At 35.2% G+C, this 25,953-nt stretch overlaps 2 protein-coding genes across 2 annotated transcripts; both read right to left on the bottom strand.

Moving 5' to 3' along the window:
- Nucleotides 1-6,650: 6,650 nt before the first annotated feature.
- Nucleotides 6,651-8,978, bottom strand: LOC120543289 (protocadherin alpha-C2-like). Its single transcript, XM_039776324.1, has one exon. It carries the CDS (start codon nucleotides 8,976-8,978, stop codon nucleotides 6,651-6,653), a length of 2,328 nt encoding a protein of 775 aa, XP_039632258.1.
- A 7,993-nt stretch (nucleotides 8,979-16,971) lies between these two features.
- LOC120543288 (protocadherin alpha-C2-like) lies at nucleotides 16,972-19,383 on the bottom strand. Its single transcript, XM_039776323.1, has one exon. It carries the CDS (start codon nucleotides 19,381-19,383, stop codon nucleotides 16,972-16,974), a length of 2,412 nt encoding a protein of 803 aa, XP_039632257.1.
- Between the last annotated feature and the right edge of the window lie 6,570 nt (nucleotides 19,384-25,953).

Here is a 25,953-nt window from a genome sequence, read left to right as displayed (position 1 = left end):
AAAAACATGGGGACACAGTTGGAAAATCATTAAGGGTAAATTTTGTACAAACATTAGGAAGTTTTTCTTTACATAGCGGACCATAGACACTTGGAATAAGCTACCAAGTAGCATGGTGGACATTTAAGACTTTAGGGACTTTCAAAAACGAGACTTAATATTTTTTTTAGAAACATTAGGTGGATAGGATTGTCGGGTTTTGTTGGGCTGCATGGCCTGTTCTCGTCTACATCATTCCAATGTTCCAATATTGCTGTACTAATGGGAGGTAAACCTTCAGCCCAGAGTTGTCTGGAGCAGGTTTTCATCAATGACATCCTTAGACTTTGCTCTTTTCATCTTTCTCTCAAGCCTAACTAGTCTCCCAGTTTCTGCAGCTAAAAATCAACCCCACATCATGATGACAGCAGCACTATTCTTCACCTTTGGAATGATATTGCACAGGTGATGAGCATTATTACATAGTTTCCTCAAAGATGTGATGCTTAGATTTAAGTCCAAACAGTCCATCCCTGGTTTCATCAGACCAAAAATCTACTTTCTTATACTCTGTGAGACCTTTAAGTTCTTTTTTGCAAACTTCAAACAGGCTTCAATGTGTTGTCTGGCTGCTATGCCTAGCTTAGAGGAGTGTTGTAGTAATGGTTGTCCTTTTGAAGTTTCTATCATCCCCACACAGTTTTTCAGGAGCTCATCCAGGGTGATCACTGGGTTCAAGGTCACTTCTGTTACAAAGACCTTTCTCCCCAGATTACTCCGATTGGGCAAACGGTCAACTCTAAGATTTTAACTTATTCTATTTAAGAACTACGGAGACCACTGTTTTCTTGGCAATGTTCAATGTTGCTAAAATTTTTTTTTGGTAGTCTTTCTCAGACATGTGCCTCAACATAGTCTTGTCCATAAGCTCTGCAGGCAATCACTTTGATCTCGTGGCTTGGTTTTTGCTCTGATACAAATTGTCTTCTATGGGGCCTTATATAGACAGATACATACATGCCTGTCCAAATTATGTGCAATGAATTGAATTGACCACATGCAAAGTCCAAACAAGATGTTGAAACATACCAAAGACGAACAATAGAATGGGGTGCACCTGGGCCATATTTGAGGTTTCCTAGTAATTAAGGGTCTGAATACTTCTGTCAAAGTGCTATTTCAGTTTGGTTTTTTAAAATAAATTTAGATAAGTTCTTAAAATCCTGCTTTCGCTTTGTCATTTCTGGGGTAATAAGTTTTGTTTGATGATGGAAAAAATTAATGTAAATAATTTTAGCAAAAGGTAAAACATACTAACATGTTAAAAAAGTGAAGGGGTCTACAGTAAATACTTTCTGAAAGCACTGTACAAACACATGCACATTATGTTAGTTTTAGGCACAGCATACATACAACTGCAAATTAAACCTTTATTCACCTATATAAATCAGAGGACAAAAAAGATTAAAAGTAGTACTCATTTGCAGAGAAGATTTACATGCAATCCATGGGCCTGGAGGTTAACTCACTTATTCAAAGTCACACTGTTCGTATTGGGGAATGAACCTACAGCTTTAAATGTTTCCTTTAAGTATTTGGCACCATGTGCCACCTTACCAACCTGGATCAAGTTTGCACTTTGCAGGATTAATCGCTTTTGACATTTAAAAAATATTTTACAATTAAAGTTCAGTTAAATGCAATCAAGAATATTGTGACAAGCAAATCTTCATCATCTGCCTCCTAAGATGTGGTTAAGATAATTACCCTAAATGGACAGTGTTTATTTAATCATTATTAACTTTTTTATGGAATATTATATATGATCATTTGGACCTGAAACACATACCCTTCATTTTCTGTTTGAAATATTTTGTTGTTATATTTAGAGCCTACAACATGGAAAATAATACAATAGCCACACTTAGCCCTTCTCTCATCTTTCATGATATTTTTCTCAAGTACTTATTAAAGAATGTTCTGAGGCAAAGCTCTATATATTTAATGTGTTATTTTTACTAACACCCACAAACTTACTTATGCATTTTCTAATCATACTTTTAACATTAAAATAATCCACAGAGCTAGATCTCTGTTCTGCATTGAGTTTAAGGCAGAAAGAGCTATAAATGGACTGTGCGTCCAACACAAGTGTGAGCCTACTCATTTGCAATGGACTATCTCTGAGCACCTTGTCTAAGAAGTAATTAGGATATACAGAGAAACCACAGTATTCCAACAAACACACTGCATAATAAATAAATGACCAAGTATAATATGTTTGTCTCATTTGTTTAACTGGTTTCTCTTTATCTACTTTTAGGACTTGAGTGAAAATCTGATGATGGTTTCTGTCATATTTATGCAGAAATATAGAAAATTCTAAAGGGTTCACAAATTTTCAAGCACCACTGTATGTTGGCAATAGTTTTTTTTTGTTGTTCAAATATTTTCTGAGTCCTCCTGTGCTTCATGTTGCACTTGGACCATTCTCAGATTGCTTCACCAGCTTCAAATTAATATTGAATGTACAAATGTCTTGCTTAGGTAATAAATGCAAAAAAAACCAAAAACACTATACTTTCCAGTGGCTTGATTTTCTTTAAACTGAGTCACTCAAACATGAAAACAAGAGGAACAGAAAGAAGGTTTGGGAAAAACTGAAAGAAAAAGTAAAAGATGGGAATGGGCGGCCCCACAATTTTGTCAAGTTGTTACCCTGCACAGCATTCCCACATTAATTTCATGCTTTTCACATCTGTAGTGAAATTATATTCTGAGAGTGTGTATGATTCCACAATATTCAAATGTGGCAGACATAGCACATCACTCCTGCAAAATATGGCATCACTGCTCTGTGCATTTGCATGTCTTTTCACAGGTACCTTTTTGTGCAAACTCAATCAAAATCAATAAATATAAAAATAAACAGAATAAATGATAAAAAGCAGAAAAACTACAGAACATGTATTCAACAGGTTGGCACACTCTTTATATTAGTTTGACAATTTTATAAATTTTATCGTTTGCACATTTACTTTATTTCATAACTGTCCACTCAGGCTCTGCTTACTGCCCCATACTCACATCTCCCTATTATTTAATATCATTAATTTGAGCTTCAGCCATCTGTGCTGTTACTGCATTTGGCATCAATTCACAATAGCAATATCTGTCACAAAATAGGTGCTTTTAACAGAAGTAACACAAAATAGCAGGTAATCTCCATCTGGTGTGTTGTTTCCAGCCCTCTTTCTAGGCTTTCAGCTTTTCCACAGCCATTCCACCATTTATGCAAATCACTGCCCTGTGAAAAATTACTTCCAACTGAATAAAATACAAAAATCCAGTAGATGCTCTAAAACGTATCGCTGAGCTGTACCTCACTGAGTGGTATTTGTTTTCGCATTAGACCTTTAGTGCAACATATCTTTAGTATTCACTTTGCCTCTGCTTCAGTGTGTTAGTAGCATGGCACTTTGGATTTTCCTTTCTCACAGGAACACAACCTGTCCCACACCATTTCGATAAAATGAGCCCAAGGAGGCCAGATTAGTCAGAGTAGTAAACTGAATAATATTTATTTGCTCAAAGGTTGATACAACTACATCTTAACTGAAAACAGACCTAGCTTCCAACAGACATTAAAACTTTAAGACTTATCACATATACTTAATTTTGAAAACAAAAGTTATAGCGACATTAGGAATAGTATCGCATATCCATTGTAAACTCACCTCCCAATTAAAATGCAGGCTAGCAAGTTCCATTAACTAACACAATAACAGTAATATATAAAAACTCAAAGTACCCTCCTTTTCTCTGTATAATGGGTAAAGGCACAAAAGAAGACATTTTTTAAAAGTTGATCCTTTTGCCATTTTCCCATCCATTCTCTACCCTACCTCTCTGAAAGCTGTTCATTTCACTGTTCTCATTAATCGAGATTTTGGATTTTTTCATGAATGGTTGGATTCCATAACTGCGGTAACTCTTTACTGGGTTGGGACTATGGATACCATGTTTTTGTACTTTCTGGTTTAGTGTGGTTACATACAGTAAATAGATGTTTAATCCTGCATTAATTAACTCGTTTAATAACTGAATCATTGTTATGATATGTAAGATTGGTAAAATGACCAGTTTTTGAGTTGTTCCCTATATTGAACCTATTCTCACAATTAAACTTTTGAAACTCCATTTACCATATACAGTATATTAAGGTGGGTAAACTATAATATATATAGATAATTCCTTAGCCATACATTCTGCTGTTTTGGAGTAATGCATAGTTTATGTGGTGTTTGTACTCCAATTTCTACTCCTCAATAAAATTTTTCAGACTCCATGAAGCCTATAAATTGCATGAACAATAATATAAATGCAAAATTATATTAAAGTAGACACAGCCATTTTTAAAGTGATGCATAATTGTTATGTTGGTCCCTCATCTCATCACATTCACAAACCACACACCCTGAACATCCCCACCATTGTTTTCATTGAATCATGGACGTAGAATGTAGCCTTCACTGTAAGTGGGGCCAAATTCATTACCATCGCCTTTACTGTTTTGATGTAATAACACTGATTTTCAGTTGCATCTACTGTAATATGTGAACAAAATTTTATAAATGTCATCTCGGCCATTTTGGAGTAATTTATTTTATGCCCCACCACCCCCACCCCACACTACAACTTCCCTTCCCAATGAAACTTTACAAAACACCATATAGCGTATTTTTAAAGTTAGGCCGATGAAAACCTACATGTAAAACTTTTTATTACAACTGGTTCAGCCATTTTTTTTTTTGCTTAATTGGCAAACAATCAGATAAGCAAATTGACAATATGTGATCTGAGGGGTGAAATGGAGTCCTTAGTGTGCAAAAAAAATTGACATCAAAGAAAGGAAAAATGTAAAAATGGACAGGTTGTATTACAACTTTATTTATACCAATAGCAGTATAGCTTTCAGATGTTACTCAATTTTTTAGTTTTCCAAAATGGATGAAAATTATTTCATATTGCTGTTTTATGAATTACCTTAAAATTATATTTTAACTTTAAATAATGGTCCTTGATGGGGTTGCCTGTCACTTGAAGAGGCAATTAGAGGACTCCATTATAACGTAAATGAGCATCAGCAGCCAGTGAAGTTCTATGAGTCTCCCAAGTTCATGAGGTGCTGCAGAAATTACTATTTACAACATTAATTGTGAAAAAGATTTCCAGATGGAAGATTAGATTAAATAGGTGTGGTCCTGTGCCTTATCACATCGGGCAGACTGTGTTAGGAATGCAGGGAGACCTGGTGCCACCAGCAGAAGACCACAGAGCATTTTGGGCAGAAGTATTTCTAGCCTTAGGAACAGCCTCAGCTTCTGAACATTGCTTAGGTGACTTTAAAATCAGGAGGTATGGTGGGACAGTAACTCATTCCTGAAGGCTGGCAATATCCCTAAAATGCAATCCGTGAAGGAGTGTAAAAGGGGATGTTACTCTTTGACTGTGGTCCAGTATTTTGGACTATAAGCAAAAAAATAAGGTACACCATCTCAAAGATAGAATCCAAAGCAAAGATAGCCAGGCCAAAGGTGGCAGCTAGTGTTTCTATAGTGTTTTTCTTTTGTACTTTTGACTTTCCTTATTATACTGTATATACATTATATTTGTTTATTTTTGTGATACATTAGCTGAATCTACTGGGGATGAGCATAAGGCCAAGGAGAAAGCATATAACAAAAAGACTATCAAGTGCTTATGGTGCCCTCAAAAAGAGACTTCTGAGGATACCAGTGTAAGAGAGTGAGAAAGAGTGGATGTCACAATCCAGGTGAAAATACACTCATATGTGAGAGTTGAATCTGCAGACTGAAAGTTTAAAGTGAAGTGCCTTGCCCAATACACCACACTACCTGCCAGTGTATATGCTGAAAATGTCCTTGTGTAACACCCCAAATTAGAACAAGCAAAATGAGTAGCAGAGAAGAGAACACAGTTAACACAAAGCAATAAAACACAAAAGGAAACCCTCCTGGTCTACCAGGCCCATGGAAACACAAGACATATAATGGTTTCCATCTGGTGCTGTTCTCCTAGCTGACCAATCCCACCTTAATTTTCATTAAATTTCAGGTTATATTTTTCTTTTTAAAATCAGTTATTTCCCCCACTTCATCACCCCACACTAATCTGAATTATGTTCTGGCAGGGAGTACTATGTAAACCTAATACTGCGGTTAAAAAATAGACAATCGCCAGCATGTTAATTTGACATTTAGAGATACCCTGAAACAATCCAACATCCAGCAAATCAAATATTCTTCTGCTGACTCCTAGAAACCCCATAATCCTGGATCAGTACATTTGATTTGCACGTCAACCATTTTATCTTGTAGGAAAACTTCAATTTAAAAGTGAAAGGGATATTCCACTTGTTCTAGACAGGGAAACCACTGCTGTAGCCACCTATGCTTACCTGTAAGTAATGTGGCTTGGTATTAACAAACTATTTAAGGTTTGCGGATATACAACCCCTGGATATGACAGACTGGCATGGGAAGAGTATTTCCATTTATCATTGAACACTCTTGCTATGACAAAGATTAGAGGTTAAACTTCTGCTTTTAAACCAATGAAGTAATTGAATAATCTTACCTCGACTGGTGTCATGTCAGAGTCATGTCAATAATTGATCTCTCCTCAGGGTTCCTCTCTAAACTTGAAATGATAAAGCCAGATCCATCGGGTATGGACCGCCTTACAAGCATCTTTCCTTTTCTTGATTCTGCTAAAAGCACGCTGTGCCAGTAGGCATCACTAGAAATCAGCGTTGAATTTGCAGGCAGCTCAGAAATCACTGAATTCCTTTGGTTGTAACAGCTGATTCTTTGTGAAGATTGTTGAATTTCTTCAACTGGGGAATTATGATGACATTTAGAAATTATAAGGACCATCAGAGTTAATAGAAATATAAAAGAAACAAAAGCTAGTCCAATAATCAAATACATATTTAATGATAAAAAGTTGTCTGGTTCATCAACGTTATCGTTTAAAGCTAATTGACTTTCTAATTCTGTATCAAGCCTTGATATGAAAATGGTGACAGTGGATGAAAGTGACGGATTTCCATTATCCTTGGCTTGGATGACCAACCGTTGTTTGGATGAATCCCTGTGACCAAGACGTCTCCTGGTTCGAAGTTCACCATTGTGCCGATCTAAACTAAAGAGCGTCTGATCAGTAATTTGAAGCAAGTGGTAGGTAATTCTTGAATTTTGCACAGAATCGTCATCAATTGCTATTATTTTTGTAACTAGAAATCCTTCTTCAGCAAAGCCAGGTATCATCTCAGAGGCTACAGAGCCATGTGGTCTCCAAGGAGAAACAATAATCGGAGTGTTATCATTTTCATCAAGAACGGTTATGGTGACTGTTACACTGCTGCTCAGTGGAGGATTACCTGAGTCTGTGGCTTCAACTCGGAATATGTAAAATGTCTCCTTTTCATAATCAAAAGACTGCTGTGCATAAATATTCCCATTGTCCCTATTAATGGAAAAAAGTTTTGATAATGTCATATTTACATCTCCATCTTTCTGAATTGAGTATTTCAGAATACTGTTTTCTTCAGCATCAGGATCATTGGCCACTATTGAACAAAGCAATGAACCTGGGATATTATTTTCTGAAACAGAAATCTGATATGACTCATGTAAAAACAATGGTGGATTGTCATTTACATCTATAAGACTTATAGATATTGTTCTACGGTTTGACAGAGGAGGGGTCCCTCTGTCTCTCGCCATTATGGTGATGTTATAATTAGAATTAATTTCTCGGTCTACTGGCACTGATGTCATAAGAGCGTAATAGTTTTCATTCGTCTGCTGAAGCAAAAAATCAGAATTCTCCAAAATAAAACAGTCCACCTTCCCATTGTCTCCAGAATCCAGATCCTTGATGTTGAAAAGGGCGATTTGTGTCCCTGGGGGGACGTTTTCCATGACAGACGCCTTAATGGAAGTGATAACGATTTCTGGATAGTTATCATTGCTGTCTCGAACGTTTATTATTATTTTACATACCCCAGATATTGGACTTGGCCCAATATCTTTTGCTTGAACATAGAATTCATAATATTTTAACTTTTCATAATCCAATGATCCATGAACACTGATTTCACCAGTTTCTGGTTGCAACGTGAACGTTTCCTGTACTTCTTGTGCTGTGTGATGATTAAATGAATACCTTAATACCGCACTGACGCCTTCGTCTTTGTCTGATGCTTTTAATTTAGTAACAGTTGTTCCCACTGCCACGTTTTCAATAAGATTTACTTCGTAAATTTGTTGATCGAATACTGGTGGGTTATCGTTTACATCAAGTACAATAACGGTTACATTGACAGAGCCCGACAATTGGGGGATTCCACAGTCTACAGCCGTTAGCAGTAAATTATGCACTGCCTGCATTTCCCTGTCTAAAGCATTTTTAATTACCAAATACGCGAAATTAGAACGATCTTTCCACGCTTCGAAATATGCATTTTCATTAAGTGCATAACTACATACCGTATTACTGCCAACGTCGGGATCCACAGCTTTCATCAGTAAAATTTTTTCTGATTGCAAAGCAGATTCGGAAATGTTTATCTGCATCGACGGAAATGAAAATTTAGGAGCGTTGTCATTTACATCCAGTATTTCCACTTCAATTCCGAATATCTGAAAAGGATCTTCTATCACAACCTCCATGTTAATAATGCACTCCGATTTGAAGGCACATATAAATTCTCTGTCGATTTTCTGCTTAATCAACACATTTCCGGTAGACTTGTTCACATTCAAATACTGCTGGTCAGACCCCAAAGCAAGATGAAGCTCTCGTTTAGACAGACTCGCAGCATTTAATCCAATGTCAGAAGCTATATTTCCTATTATGGTGCCTTCCTCCATTTCTTCCCGTATAGAATAACGAATATTTACGCCATCCATACTGTCGATTGTCAATAATATAATAATAATACAAATAAACATGTTTGCAGTTTTCAAAAATACACCGAACTACGATATTCAAAAGCAAAAATTCATGCAGAACTCCATATTTTTCCAGAGATATTTTTCGAACAATCCACTACGCTACTTCCATTCAGGAGGGCTTGGAAAGCTTTAATTATTGGTAAAGAGCGGCACTCTGCGGCCAAAATGTATAGCAATAATAGATAAAATAAGAGGATACATCATCTTAGAAGAATACTAAGGAATAAGTGCAACACGATAGATTTCTTTTTCTTTATGAAAAATTTCTTGTGGTAGAATTTGGGAAAACCGTCAAATAGCTATATCTATAAGTAATGTGCAGATGGCATATAACTTCATTTATAATGAAACACAGTGTTATCTTATACAAAACAACACAATCTTTACCATGAGACAATAGAAATCTTGCAATGTAATGCTAACTTATTGATTACCATAGAGCTCAAATCTTAAGTGTTTATAAAGTTTAACTAACTAATTTAAAAAGTAATTTAATACATTTTAAATTCATCATACCACTAAATTTGTTTGAGCAACTTGAAATGAGTAAATGCGAACATTAATTTTATTTTAATTTTTTTTTTTCATTTTTATTACTATTTAATATAATATTGTTCCTTTGTATCAGTATACTGCTGCTGGATTATGTGAATTTCCCCTTGGGATTAATAAAGTATCTATCTATCTATCTATCTATCTATCTATCTATCTATCTATCTATCTATCTATCTAATTTTAAACATTCGATTTTGTCAGCTACCTTAAATTTCACATAATGAATTTATTCCACAATTTAAATTTTATTTATTCAATAGTTAGTGTTTTGAGTTGAAGTTCAACTATAGATAGATAGATAGATAGATAGATAGATAGATAGATAGATAGATAGATAGATAGATAGATAGATAGATAGATAGTAAGTGAGTAAGTGGAGGCATCAAATATACTTTAACAACTGGAATAAATGAACACATTATGTTTGAGTGTGTATGTGTGGTTGTGTGTGTGTATATGTGTGTGTGTTCAACTGCTTTACTCGGGCAACAAATGAAAAATATTTTCTAGTGACGTGATTCTCTTTAAATGGAGTCACTTACACACAAACATAAGAACAACAAATACAAAGCATGAGACATACTAAAAGAAAAATGCAAAAACAAAAAATCAGAGTAGATGGCTGCACAGTTTCATTGAGTTACTAATGTTCTACAATATTCCCTAAATATTTCCATTCTTTTAATATCTGTAGCTAATTGATGTTCTGAAAGTGCATATGATTCCACATTCTGCAATTTGCGAAGTCAAAACTTTACATCATGTATAATATAGCACATTTCTCCTATAGAATGCAGGACTCACTGCTTTGTGCATTTGCATGCATGTCACATACACCATTTTCTGCAACTCAAGTAAAAACAGAAGCCAGAAAATGCAAAAATAAAGACAATAAATAATAAAAAGCACCACAAATACAGTCCAAGTGTTCAAAAGGGTGACACACTTGTTATAGAAGTTTAAAAATTGTATATGCTTTATTGTCTACATATAAACTTCACAACATGTCTGTTAGCAAAAATAACTTGTCATACATTTAATTTCAAGACTGTCCACTCACAAGATGCTCACTGCCTCATTCTCCCATCAATGTATCATTTCATATTATTAAGTTTCAGTCACCTGTGCTGTTTTTGCATTTTGTCATAGTAAGAATACAAGGCGGACCCGTCACAAAATGGGCATTTCTCACCAAAGTAACAGAAAACAGTAGGTGTTCCCCCTTTGGTGTGTCATTTTCAGCTTACTTTCTCTACTTTCAGCCTTTCCCCAGCCATTCCATCACTTTTCAATATCTCTACCTTATGGAATATTACTACCAACCAAGTAGAAAACAAAAAGGCAGCAGTTGCTCTGAAAATAGCTGAGCTGATCCTCACTAAATGGTATTAATTTCAGACAGTTAATTATGTAGTACTAGGGTGTTGTACCGTGTTAGCCATTATGAATGTAGAGAAGAGCCAAGCAAAATGACACCTTTTATTGGCTAACTAAAAAGATTACAATATGCAAGCTTTCGAGGCAACTCAGGCCCCTTCTTCAGGCTTCTTCATGATTACATCTTGTCTGAAGAAGGGGCCTGAGTTGCCTCGAAAGCTTGCATATTGTAATCTTTTTAGTTAGCCAATAAAAAGTGTCATTTTGCTTGGCTCTTCCCTACAGACATTTAATTTTAAAATATCCATAGTATTTACTTTGCTTGTCCTTTCCTGAGTCAGCACCATGCAACACTTTGACTTTCCTGATGGGAAAGTTTGTCCCAGGATTACCTTTTATCTCCAGCAACAGCAGCAAATGGAGACGAGATTAGTTGGAGTAGTCATCAGAATTTTTTTTTTCAACAATTTCTGCTGCGATATCTTAACTGACACCAAATCTATTTCTGTAAAAACCTTAATACTTGAAGACATAAGACAGATAAGCAGTTGCAAATACGCTACAGCAGAAATTCAGTATTCAACGATAAACATGAATGATGACAGAAAGGAAATTTGTTGATTTCAATGATTGCCTTTATCACATATACTTATTTTTGATAACAAAAGCTATTGCCAATACTACAAAATATTACCATGAAATTGTCTCTTAACAATAATGTTTTTTAATGACATTTGATGGTTCTTTACTGGGTGGTATGGTTCTTTGTAGAACCTTTGCTTGACAAAGCACAATTTCATTCTAGGTAAGGTTCTCTGCATATGAAGCTGGTTCCTTGTCCTTTGAAAAATTTCTTAATATGTAGAAAAAAAAACTGAAAAATTGTATTTATTGCAGACTACCTACCAAGTAATAAAATCTGAACTTAGGCTGCATTATTTTATGCAACAAGAAAATTTTTAAATCACGAAGCTATGGTATTTTACAAATATGCTACCATCTATTCATGGTTATTTATTTCTATGGGGCCTGTTGCGGGTCTAAATAAATAAAGGTTCTTTCCTGAACATTCATGTGGTTGGATCTTTTGGGAACCAAAAATGGTTCAACTATGGCATCACTCTGAACAACCACTGTGGCACCTTTATTTTTAAGATGGTTTCTATAGGGAACATATCCCCAAATTTAAATCCAGGCTAACAACGTCATTTCGAGAGTTGCCTTACCTATTAAAGTACTAGTTGAAGTACCAGTGTTGTTCAGGTATATTTGTATAATGGGTTAAGACTGGAAAACACACCTTTAAATAAAGGTGCCAGTCATTCTTTAGAGCGATGCCATATAAGGAAAACATATTTGGCTTTTTAGAGTAGTGTATCTGAGCTTTTAAGTTTCCACGGCCCATTTTTCCCTTGTTGAATTCATTGACAACATGATACAGCAATTGCAAACTGTCCTCTTGGTAAAACGAGCATGATTGAGGATCCTCCTTGACAAAACAAGCTCACTTGGAATGGGGAAACATATCACATAGCATTGGCGATCAATTAGACGACCCACAGTGACCTACAACAACTCACTGGGAAACCAACAAAAGTAACCTGCGAGCTGCTGCTGTCAACCCATGACCCAAACGTGGTTGAGAAACACTATTCTAAAGAAACAAATCCACATGATCCAGAAAAAAAACTTATTTACCTAGGTTTCTAACAGGCTCCATAAATGAGCATGAATAGATGATAACAGATTTGTGAAATTCCAGTTGGTTTAATAATTGTAAATGCACTCTTGCTGCACACAATGACACAGAGTTCAGGTTTTCTTGATCTGTTAGTATTCTGCTAGATAGCCTCCTGAAAATTAAAGATTTCTGTTTGGTCCATGTATCAGGAACCTTTTCAAAGTTCAAACAACCAATTTCATATGCAAAAAACTCTCCCCAGAGTGTAATGGATTAATAAAGTATCTATCTATCTATCTATCTATCTATCTATCTATCTATCTATCTATCTATCTATCTATCTATCTATCTATCTATCTATCTATCTATCTATCTATCTATCTATCTATCTATCTATCTATCTAATGGTTCTTTGTCAAATAATGATTCTATGAGAAACCACACAGCCCGGTAAAATGTTCCATTAAGGATCCACTATTTTAAAGACAGCAGATATTTATGTGCTTTTAAATATTGATCCCATTGTCATTTGCCTATCCGTCATTTACACTGTCTCTCCAATAATTATTAATATCTCTGCTATAATAAGTCAGAAAATTGTTCTTTTTGTGAATGTTTGGATTTCAAAAATTTTGTGGTAAATCCTTGCTGTGTGTAAACATGATGCTCATTCTTGTTTCATGATATGTAATCCTACATTAATAAACTTGTTGAATCAATGTTGCACCACGTAAGTTGGGTATAACTACTGGACTTTGTATTGCACCCCAAATCATGAAGAAAAATTTGAAAATTCATAAAGTCTATAAGTCGGAGGTTCTCAACCTGTGGAGTGTGCTCCCCTAGGGGGGCGCGAAATAACAAAAAATGGGGTCCGAAAATATCAAAAATACATCTATTGAAACCAAAACAAATTAACTTAAACTATATTCTGATACTAGAAAAATAAATATAGAGTTAAGTTAAGTTAGGAAGGTATAATAAAACTCGTAGCGGTGTATCGGCAGCAAAAAATATAGGAATACATTTTTTTAGGGTTTCAAAAAAACGTTAGGGGGGCCGTGATTAAAACTGTTATGAAAACTCGGGTCACAAGTACTTAAAACATTGAGAAAATATTAACTGTAATATACCTGCAAAATTTAATGTGCATCCACTAAGCTGTTTCAGAGTAATGACTCATTCTTTTTTTTACCCCTCAGTGAAATTCTTGAAACTGCATGAAGTCATTATTTTAAATTTAATAAACATTAATGTAAATACAAAATTCTATTAAAGTAAACATAAACATTTTAAAGTAACGTGCAATTTTATGTTCTCCCCCAATCACACCACACTCCTCCATCATAGTTGTTTCTATTGAAAGCTATTAATTGTAGCCTTCCCTGTAAGTTGGGCCAGACTTAACAAACATGTCAACTTCATCACAATTGGACAAACCATTTTTACATAACATGCTTTTGGTTTTGCACACCTCACTCTCCAATTGCAACCCTGTTCCTTGATGAATCTTATAAAAGGCCTAAGAGTCTGAATTTTAAATTGTATCTACAGTAATGTGCAGGCTAAATGTCATGAATGTCGACTCAGTTCTAGTGGGGTAATCCATTTTTTGATCTTCCTCTACACTTCTGCCTCCCACTGATATTTTAGAAGCACAATATAGCCTGTATTTTAATTTGGATCTGTGGCACTTTAAATGAAAAATTTTGTGCTAATTGATGCAGCCATTTTTGCTTGATTTGTGAACAGAGAAATGGACAATCGAGCTCAAAAGATGCAATCTGATTGATGAAATAAGTTTAATTAGTGCAAAAATGAAAAAAAAAAAACACTAAACAAAAAGAAAACTTCAAAAGACAGACAGAGGGTATTACAATTTTATTCATCTAAATATTTTTATAGGCTTCAGAAGTTACTTAATCTTTTAATTCTCCAAATTGCTACCTGATGGGGTGTTTCCATCAGAAGCAAAAGCTCCCTAATTGGAATAAGTGCTTTTAAATTGCGGCATTTTAAGTAACCGAAAAATATAGATATATGATATTAAAAGGCGATATCCTTCCCATAGTGATACGGGTAACAATCACATAATAATGAATAAATTAGCTTTCTTTAATAACGATTTACGCGGAACTACAAATGGAGGAAGCCATAGCAGACAATACACAAGGTGGGAACTTGATGTATACAGTCTGCCATTTCCCATTGCTGCACAGAATGGATTTTCAGGACGGATGACGATAACATCATCCCGCCGTCAGCTTCGAAGTGTTTGGCAGTTGTCCAAGCCTTATATACTGGCCCGGTCCTCTCTGGTCTCCAAACAAGGAAAGTAAAGGACTCAACCCCACCTCCAAAAATACAAGAATAGCACAATGCCTACACTCGCAGTTGTCCCCTTCATTCTTCAAACTGCTAAAGTAAAGGTTTTGTAAATGCAGGCAGACTAGCCCCTATGTGCCAAACTTGGCCTGTTCATGTGAATGAATCTATAAAACAATTTCTTGCACAGAGCAGTGACATTAAACTTACAGTCATGTTAAATAGGGTTTTCCTGTAACTTGTGGAGGCAGTAAGATGACTCAGTGATAGTGTCAAAGAGTGGCAGCAGCCAATGAAGTCCTATGAGACTCATGAGTTGATGAAGAACTCCAAAGTAATTACTGTATTTACATTGATTCAGGAAAAGGTTTCACAGAACTGTCAGGTGGAAGATTAGATGGAATAGGGGCTACCTTGTTACATGGAGATGGCAATACCAGAAGTACCTGGAGACTTGGAGCCACTATCACAAAGCTTTCTAGGTAGAAGTATTTCTGGCCTTAGAAGTTGTTCCAGAAATTCTCTAAGGAATGGAACCAGGCTGGAGTATAAAGCAACTTCAGCTACAGTACATTGCCTAGGTCAGTTTGAAATCAGGAGTTAGGTGGAATTATGACTCATGTCACCAGACTGTCAATGTACCTGAAAAGCTGTGTTTAAGAGAGTGTGACAGTTATTCCATCTTTTGGACTATCAGCAAAAGGACAAGTTACTCCATCTCAAAGACAGAGTCCAAAACATAGATAGTTGTTGTGTATTCTGACAGTACAAACAGCACATAGTCTTCTTTATCACATTACTCTTTAATGCTCAACTTCAACACGAACTCAACGATCCTCTCCCCGCTTCTCCTTTACCCCTCCATGCCTACTGCCCTCTCCTGCACACAGCAGGAACACCACAATAGTCAAAATAGTCAAGCTACAGGAAGAGGCTAATGTATCTTTAGTGTTTTAGTGTAATATTTTGAAATCCCTTACTAGAGTACATATCACTCATATATGTTTATTGTTTGAAATAAATTTTCTAAATTGACTGAGGAGTAGGGTAATGCCCAGCAGGAGGCAAATAAAGTAAGGGAAGCCTAGTCATTCAGTATGGAGCCTTGAATGTATGATGTCCGTGGATACCAGTGTGAGACAGAAAGAGAGCTTGTCACAGTTTTGGAGAACACACCGACAGTCTGAGTTGGGAGCTGACTTAGCAGGCTTAAAGTGTAAAGTACAATTTCTTACCCATTTGACTACGCTACCTGCTAATATGAACAGTCAAAATGTCCCTGTGTACCACCCCTCATTAGGACAAGGAAAAGGAATGGAAGAGAACAGAAAGATATAGAGTTCATACAAAGCAAAAAACAAACAGGGTATCCTGCTGGACTACCAGCCCGTGGAAACACAAGACACATAATGGTTTCTTTCTCGTTGTGTTGTTCAAGTAGCTGCACCCTCCCATGATTTTTTTTTTTTCTTCAAATTTCTGTTACACTTCCCTTTATTAGATGAGCTATTTCCCCAAACTCACTGCTCAACACTAATCTGAAAATGCTCTCGTAGGTAGTAATATTTGAATGAAACACTGAAGCTAAATCACCAGCAAGATAATTTAATGTCAGAGATACTCTCAAATAATTTGAGATCCAACAAATTAAAGCGCCATCTAGTGGCTCCTGGAAGCTCTGTATTCAGTCAGTCAGTCATCATCCAACCCGCTATATCCCAACTACAGGGTCGCGGAGGTCTGCTGGAGTCAATCCCAGCCAACACAGGGCGCAAGGCAGGAAACAAACCCCGGGCAACCGCAAGGCTACTCTGTGTTCATAGATCTATTATTTTGAAGAGAAAGTCAACCATATTAGCATTTTGAGCAGAATAAATTTAAAACAGAAAGGAGTATTCCACGTGCTCAAGACAGGGGACCTACTATGGTCTTCAATTATCCTTAAGTAACATACCTTGATTTTAACAAAACATCTAAGGCTAGTCTGTTTACGTATACAACACCTGGATATTACAAACTGGCATTTGAAAAGTCTTTCCATTTACCATTGAGAAATCCTGCTGACATATACCTCACAGGGAAAAATTCTGTTTTAAAACCATTGAAAATCTTCATTAATAATCTTACCTCGACTGGTGTCAGAGTCATGTCAATAATTGATCTCTCTTCAGGGTTCCTCTCTAAACTTGAAATGATAAAGCCAGATCCATCGGGTATGGATCGCCTTACAAGCATCTTTCCTTTTCTTGATTCTGCCAAAAGCACGCTGTGCCAGTAGGCATCACTAGAAATCAGAGTTGAATTTGCAGGCAGATCAGAGATCACTGAATTCCTTTGGTTGTAACAGTTTATTGTTTGTGACGATTTTTGACTTTCTTCAGCTGGAGAACTCTGATTACATTTGCAAATTATAAGAATTGTCAGCGTTAATAGTAATATAAAAGAAATAGAAGCTAGTCCAATAATCAAATACATATTTAAAGATAAAAAGTTATCTGGTTCATCAACTTCATCATTTAAAGCTAATCGACTCTCTGATTCTGGATCAAATCTTGATATGAGAATGGTGACAGTGGATGAAAGTGATGGATTTCCATTATCTCTTGCTTGGATGACCAGCCGTTGTTTGGATGAATCCCTGTGACCAAGACGTCTTCTGGTTCGAAGTTCACCATTGTGCCGATCTAAGCTAAACAGTGTCTGATCAGTAATCTGAAGCAGATGGTAGGTAATTCGTGAATTTTGCACAGAATCGTCATCAATTGCTATTATTTTTGTAACTAGAAATCCTTCTTCAGCAAAGCCAGGTATCATCTCAGAGGCTACAGAACCATGTGATCTCCAAGGAGAAACAATAATTGGAGTGTTGTCATTTTCATCAAGAACAGTTATGGTGACTGTTACACTGCTACTCATTGGAGGATTACCTGAGTCCGTGGCTTCAACTTGAAATGTAAAAGATATCTCCTTTTCATAATCAAAAGATTGCAGTGCATAAATATTTCCATTGTCCCGATTAATGGAAAAAAGTTTTGATAATGTCAAATTAACATCTCCATCTTTCTGAATTGTGTATTTAAGAACACTGTTTTCCTCTGCATCAGGATCTTTGGCCACTACTGAACAAAGCAATGAACCTGGGATATTATTTTCTGAAACAGAAATCTTATATAACTCATGTAAAAACAGTGGCGGATTGTCATTTACATCTATTAGATTTATAGATATTGTTCTACGATTTGACAGAGGTGGGGTCCCTCTGTCTTTCACCATTATGGTGATGTTATAATTAGAATTAATCTCTCTGTCCATTGGCACTGATGTCATAAGAGAATAATAGTTTTCAGACGTCTGCTGAAGAAAAAAATCGGAATTCTCCAAAATATAACAGTCGACCTTCCCATTGTCTCCAGAGTCCAGATCCTTAATGCTAAAAAGAGCGATTTGTGTCCCAGGGGGAACGTTTTCCATGACCGACGCCTTAATGGAAGTGATCACGATTTCAGGATAGTTATCATTGCTGTCTCGAATGTTTATTATTACTTTACATACCCCGGGTATTGGATTTGTCCCAATATCTTTTGCTTGAACATAAAATTCAAAATATTTAACCTCTTCATAATCCAATGATCCATAAACACTGATTTCACCAGTTTCTGGATGCAGCATGAACGTTTCCTGAACTTCTTGTGCTGTGTGATGATTAAATGAGAATCTTAATACCGCATTGGCCCCTTCGTCTTTGTCTGATGCTTTCAATTTAGTAACAACTGTTCCCACTGCCACATTTTCAGTAAGATTTACTTCGTAAATTTCTTGATCAAATACTGGTGGGTTATCATTTACATCAAGGACAATAACGGTTACATTAACAGAGCCCGACAATTTCGGGATTCCACAGTCTACAGCCGTTAGCAGTAAATTATGCACTGCCTGCATTTCTCTGTCTAAAGCATTCTTAATTACCAAATACGCGAAATTAGAACGATCTTTCCACGCTTCGAAATATGCATTTTCATTTAGTGCATAATTACATACCGTATTACTGCCAACGTCGGGATCCACAGCTTTCATCAGTAAAAATTTTTCAGATTGCAAAACAGATTCTGAAATGTTTATTTGCATCGACGGGAATGAAAATGTAGGAGCGTTGTCATTTACATCCAGTATTTCCACTTCAATTCCGAATATCTGAAAAGGATCTTCTATCACAAACTCCATGTTAATAATGCATTCATATTTAAAGGCACATATGGATTCTCTGTCGATTTTCTTCTTAATTAATACATTTCCGTTAGATTCGTCAACTTTCAGATATTGCTGCCCAGAACCCAAAGCAAGCTGAAGCTTTTGTTTAGACAGACTCGCAGCATTTAGTCCAATGGCAGAACCTATATTGCCTATTACGGTGTCTTCCTCCATTTCTTCCAGTACAGAATAACGAATATTTACGCAATCCAAACTGCATATTGTCAACAATAATATAATAATAAATATAAACATGCTTGCAGTGTCAAAAAAATAAACTGAAATACAACATTAAAATGCGAAAATACTTGAAAGATGCAATATTTATCGGAGATATTTTTCGAACAATACACTAAGCATCTCGCTTTCGGCAGTGCTTGGAAAGCTTTAATTATTGGTAAAGAGCGACACTCTGAGGCCAAAATATATAACACCACCTGATATAATAAAATACACGCCCCTTTCAAAAAAGTACGCGTAATAAAAAAAAAATATATGTATTTTCTTTTTGAAAAATTTCCTTTTGGTTCATTTGGAAAAAATTACAACTCTTAACAAAAAGCAGACATACGCCAAATAAAGTGGGTAGATAGATATAGAGAGAGTTATTTTTATTTACCAAAAATGTCTTATAACGTTAACTTAATAGCTGCTACGTATATATATATATATATATATATATATATATATATATATATATATATATATATATATATATATATATATATATATATATATATATATATATATATATATATATATATATATAATGAATATCAGACTCATTATATTGTTAAACTTAGTTTAAGCATAGTAAAATAATTTTAGACATTAGAATTTTTGTCAACTACCTTAAATTTCAGAGATCAGATTATTTCACATTTGTCATTTACTCATGTAATGATCTGTCTTAATTTGAGACATTTTTGAGCTGAAATTCAAGCAGTGGGAGAAGTCTGAACACTATATAAGCCGAAGTGTTTTCATTGTTGTTTGATATATTCAAATGTACCTTCCTTGTTCTTTTTAAAACTCTCTCTCTCTCTCACAGTATATATATAAATAATAATAATAATAATATATACATATATATATATATATATATATATATATATATATATATATATATATATAAAATAGTGGTTCTACTGTGTTGTTTTCCTTGTTGAACCCCTTTTAAACCCTTCTTTCTTTATTGTACGCATCAAGAGTACTTTCACAATTAATATTTTACAAATTTGTTAACATCTATTATTGGTTATTTGCTCTTCCAGATCAAAATAAGTACAGTAAAAGTCCTTCATGGAAACATCATGTGGATATTTGCCCTATGGCATCCTTCTAACCATGTTGCCACCTTGATTTTTATAAGTGCATGATGGCATTATGTACATTTTAACAAGTGGAATAAATTACTAATATTTTAACAACATCATCACAAGTGACTGGATACTGAGCCAAATATTATTACAAGTTAAAATAATAATAATAATAATAATACGGTGGCTCAGTGGTAGCGCTGCTGCCTCGCAGTTAGGAGACCCGGGTTCGCTTCCCGGGTCCTCCCTGCGTGGAGTTTGCATGTTCTCCCCGTGTCTGCGTAGGTTTCCTCTGGGTGCTCTGGTTCCCTCCCACAGTCCAAAGACATTCAGGTTAGGTGTGTGGTGGGTGTGTTTGTGTGCGTCCTGCGGTGGGTTGGCACCCTGCCCAGTGTTGGTTCCCTCCTTGTGCCCTGTGTTGGCTGGGATTGGCTCCAGCAGACCCCCGTGACCCCGTTTTCAGATTCAGCGGGTTGGAAAATGGATGGATGGATAGTAAGAAGAAGATGATAAAGAGGAAGTAGCACATTTGCAGCATTTTAAAGTTGTGCTCTGTGTTCAATACCGTAACCTAAGATTTTGAAAGCCTCCTTAATCCCAAGTATGGTCACACAGGCTATGATTTAAATCAAGTATTTCCAATTCATACAGACTTATAGTGCTAGTGGCAAAATTCTCAATAAGCAAAAATTTAGCAGAGTAATCAAGTATTAAAAAGTTTAACAGAGGCCATATATGGATTCTTCTTTTATTGTATTTATTTTTCAGTTTTTATCTATAATTCAGGTAAGTAGGAAGCTGGTGTCTATTCAGCATGACCACTTAATTGGAGAAGGTATCAAGGAGCCATAGCAGGTTTGACAAGCATTTCAGATCAGTCCACCAAGGATATTTTCTTTCATAGATATGTATCTATCTTCTTACAAAAGAAAAAAGAAAAGCCTCTCCAAAATTTCCAGCAGTAGAGAATCTACTCATTTCTCTGAAAATGTCCAGCAGATTAAGGAACTTTATTGTTTACAATATAGCCTTGCCCAGACCTAAAGTCTTATTTGTTTGTTAGTAACAGTCCCTTAAAGTATTGTATCCTTAACGTAATTATCCTGACATGAGTGTTGTCAGCTTTTTCAGGGTAACAAGTCTTGCATTACAGAAACAAAAGAACATCTTTTCTCCTACATAAGCACACGGCGAGACCCAAGATCTGCACAGACATGGGGTGGACACACAATCTCTACATGGGGAGTGCAAAGGCCATGATTTGCTGATTCAATAATGTTCAATGAGATGACAACCAAGATTTGTACATTATATAGATACTGAGATGAGAGTTCCCATTTAGTTCTACATTAATACATACATAATTAATATCCTCAGTTCTTAAATATTTACAGAGTGTTATTAAAATAAAAGTGATGCAAGACAGTAGTAAAAGGGCCATTGTTCCAACTACATGTCTCAGTTTTAAAAATTGATGTAATTTTTGTTCTATTTTCAATTAAATGTGGGTTTCAGTGATTTCAAAACCATTGAAGTCTGTTTTTATTTACATTTTACACCACATCCCAACTTTTTTGGGAACAGGGATGTAAGGTTACAAGGCTCTGGAACCTAACCTGGCATAATATGATGCAACTCAGGAACTAACAATGGCAAGAATGTCAGTCCATTGCAGATCCCACTCAGACACGCCAGTTAACCTAACCTGCACATCACTATAGGTCTGGGATGGAAAAAACACAAATGTGGACAGAATATTCAAACTCAACTCAGACAATGGCTGGGTGCAGATTTCAATCCCTTACTGTGTCTGATGAGTCAGTCACAACTTCTCAGACTGAAGAGAGCTGGATATTGGATGCCATTTGCTAAAAGATCACATACCAGAATGTGACGGTAACTTGTACATTTTCTCACACATACATTAATATGTTTATCAGTATCTTTCAAAGCATTTCATATCCCCATGATTTAAATTTCTTACTGGTAAATGATAATGAATCTCACGGAACAGAATGCATCAGTAAAACCACCCATAGAATAACAATGATGGACTGACTGTGCCAAAGTTACACTTAACCTTTCTAAAACAACTTCATAAGAGACTCAGAGTGGATGGAAAGGTAAAGGGAAAAATGATAGGGTCATGTCACTTGAGACGGCCTTCCCTTCACCTAAACACTAACTTTAAGGTCAATAAAATAGGTCCCTGATGTTAAGTCATTATTTTAGTGCTAAAATGATAACAGAAATGTGAAACCTACTTATATACATAATGTTAATTTTGTGAAACAACCAAGTGGCATCTGTGTGAAAGAACCAAGTGGTGTCCGCTTTCTGAGCAAGAGCCAAATTATAAAATGAAGACAGTTTGAAATGTTGCAAAAGGCTTCTGGTTTATGTGTTAAGAAATTAAATCTTAAAATATCAAATAATTTAAGTTTGGTAATAAAAATGTAAATTGGAGAATTGTAGAATATTGTAATGAATTAACACTGCCAAAGTGCAAATTGTTACATTTCTATGACAGTGTTCATGCTCTCCGGTACTGTCATGCGCAATAAACTCCTCATTGATGATCCTGCAAGACAAACAATAGTCTACACAGTAAAATCACCTGTGTTAAATTGGCACTTTAAGTTTTTATATGGACCAATTTAAACAATAAAAGTGCTGATCTTAATTTAAAACTTGTAATCTTACTTCATAGTCTCAAAGGAGTCTGGCTTCATCCCATAGTTTTAAAGATGTGCTAATTAGGCTTACCTGCAAACAAAAATGGACCTTTTAGAATGAGTGAGGCTGAGTGTCCAAAGAGGACTGTTTCATTTATATTAGGTAGAATGCCCAGAGGGGACTGGGCGGTCTCATGGTCTGGAATCCCTACAGATTTTATTTTTTTCTCCAGCCGTCTGGAGTTTTTTGTTTTTTCTGTCCCCCCTGGCCATTGAACCTTACTCTTATTCGATGTTAATGTTGATTTATTTTGTTTTATAATTGTGTCTTTCATTTTTCTATTCTTTAATATGTAAAGCACTTTGAGCTACTGTTTGTATGAAAATGTGCTATATAAATAAATGTTGTTGTTGATGTTGTTATTGAGTGTCACTAGCCAAAGACATGTGTCTGGTCTGAAGTTAAAAAATGTGCCTAATTGACTGAATGTGGACATCACCGTCTTCACATTGATTCTGTACAAACTGACCAAACAAAAATATTCATTGTTTTTTTATACTTTTTTCTTTCATTTATTGATATCTGAAATGAAAATCTGCACTGTTTTGGTCAGTCATAAATAACTGTGTGCATTATTTTTTGTGGAATTTTTTTTGCTATTGTTTTAATTTATATTTGATTTAAAGGAACACTTCACCAAAAATTATATATATTCCTTTTTAATATGTTACTTTTTCAATGTGTTTTATAGTCATATATATTTTTGTGAATCTCATGTTTTCATGCAGAATGGAGATAAAGAAAGTTTACGATATAATAAAAGGCAATGTTGACAAAGGTTGTACAATGGCATACAATATGAAAAATGTCCATGGATAGAGGGAAAAAAATCAAGTTAATCATGCTTCACAATCCATTTGTCAGTTATTCAATCATTTGCATACAATGCAAAACACATGCATATTTTGTTAACATATTGTTAAATAGATACTTTGGAAAAATTCAGCATCATCAACACGATAAGCAAGCCATATGGGATTGTGTTTTTGAATTGATGGTTCGCCTGTCTTCATAATACATTTTTTAAGCATCTTTTCAAATCCATGTGATTTGTGTTTCTTAAGTATGATGCAAGTTCATTTTTCTGTCAGCATTCACTTAGGAATATTTTAACACAAAACGCATGCATATTGCACATTGTGAGCAAACAACTGAATGACTTAATATGTGAATTCTGTAACATGAGTAACGTCAGATTTCCCCCTAATCGTCATTTTTTGTATCATTTGGCTTTAAAGGGCTTTGGTCACCATTGCTTTGAATTATAATTTAAACTTTTTTTTAAATTATCACTACAAAACACTTGGGGTAAGTATGGAATATTTCTTAAAGACAATGAAGAGGTATTAACTATAGTGATAAACATGTGAATTTAAGGTTACATTGTCAAGTACAGTTAATAAAACTGTTTGATTAGTTAAATATAGTTAAAATAAGCTTATCCATGCATTCCTAAATGAGAACCAAACCCACAGAATGTGACAAATATTCATACAGAGAAAAAAATCCCTTACTTTTCTGAAAGTATTAGTACCAGTTCAGCTGTGGAAGTACATAACAAGAAGCTATAAGTGTGTTTCGGGTGCTAAATATGGCATTCACTAGTAGCATAGGTAAACCCAAATAAATACCAGATATTCCAAATAAAATCTTTTATTAAAGAAAACAAACAAGACAGGCTTAACAAAATACAGAATAACTTCAAGTACAATATAAACAAAAGCAAAATGAAAACCCAACAATCATTATAAGTCTACCTAAATGGGGTAAAGTCCCTGTCTATAGGTGAGGTAACTTGTCCACAGGAAAAGCAAAGTTCTGCATGACATTAATTACAGATTGGGTTGCTGTTTCATATTTAGCTTGAGAAAGAAAGGTTATTTCAACTTGTATAGTATATTTTGTATTCAGCATTTACCTCTTTAATAAATCTGGCATCCATCCGTGTCAGCAAACACTTCTAAAAGTCAGTTTAAGCTATTGAGGTGGCAGTAGATGTATGTCTACATCATCTGTCACACACACCCTTGTTACAAAATATTTAGATTAGATTAGATATGAATCATTAATCACCTATAGGAAATGCAACATCATATTTTGCTTGATAAAGTAAATGAAAATGAAAAATCCTGAACATGCTCAAATGATATGTCATGCAATTATTTTCTAAATTGTTAAATAAAACAAAAACAATTTTTATTACTTGATAAAAATAGTTACTATGTTACTTGATTTGAACATAACATAGGGAAGATTTAATACTTTTTTAGAAGGAAAACATTGATGGAGTATTTGATTCTTCTTTTATGTTAAAATTTGCTAATTTAATAATTTCATTTAATAATTAAAAAAAAAATCTACTTAAAAATGTTTAGATGGCTTATATAAAAAATAATTTTAGCAGATGTCCAGATATAACAGGATAGCACTTCTTGATTTTGGAGGTAACTGTGAGCTAAATGCATAAACTTTAAACAGCATGGCATCTACTGTGCGTGTGTGTGCGTGTGTGAGTGTGTGTGCGCGTGTGTGTGTGTGCGTGTGTGTGTGTGTGTGTGCGTGTGTGTGTGTGAGTGTGCGTGTGTGAGTGTGTGTGTGTGTGTGCGTGTGTGTGTGTGTGTGTGTGTGTGTGTGTGTGTGTGTGTGCGTGCGTGTGTGAGTGTGCGTGTGTGAGTGTGCGCGTGTGTGT

The sequence above is a fragment of the Polypterus senegalus genome, chromosome 13 (assembly GCF_016835505.1).
Source record: "Polypterus senegalus isolate Bchr_013 chromosome 13, ASM1683550v1, whole genome shotgun sequence".
NCBI lineage: Eukaryota > Metazoa > Chordata > Cladistia > Polypteriformes > Polypteridae > Polypterus > Polypterus senegalus.
Note: the sequence above shows the minus strand (reverse complement) of the source record. Positions and strands in the feature narration are given on the sequence as shown.

Excerpts from the sequence above, each read along its gene's own strand:
- LOC120543289 (XM_039776324.1), bottom strand. The coding sequence starts at position 8,978 with ATGGATGGCGTAAATATTCGTTATTCTATACGGGAAGAAATGGAGGAA.
- LOC120543288 (XM_039776323.1), bottom strand. The coding sequence starts at position 19,383 with ATGGAGGAAGACACCGTAATAGGCAATATAGGTTCTGCCATTGGACTA.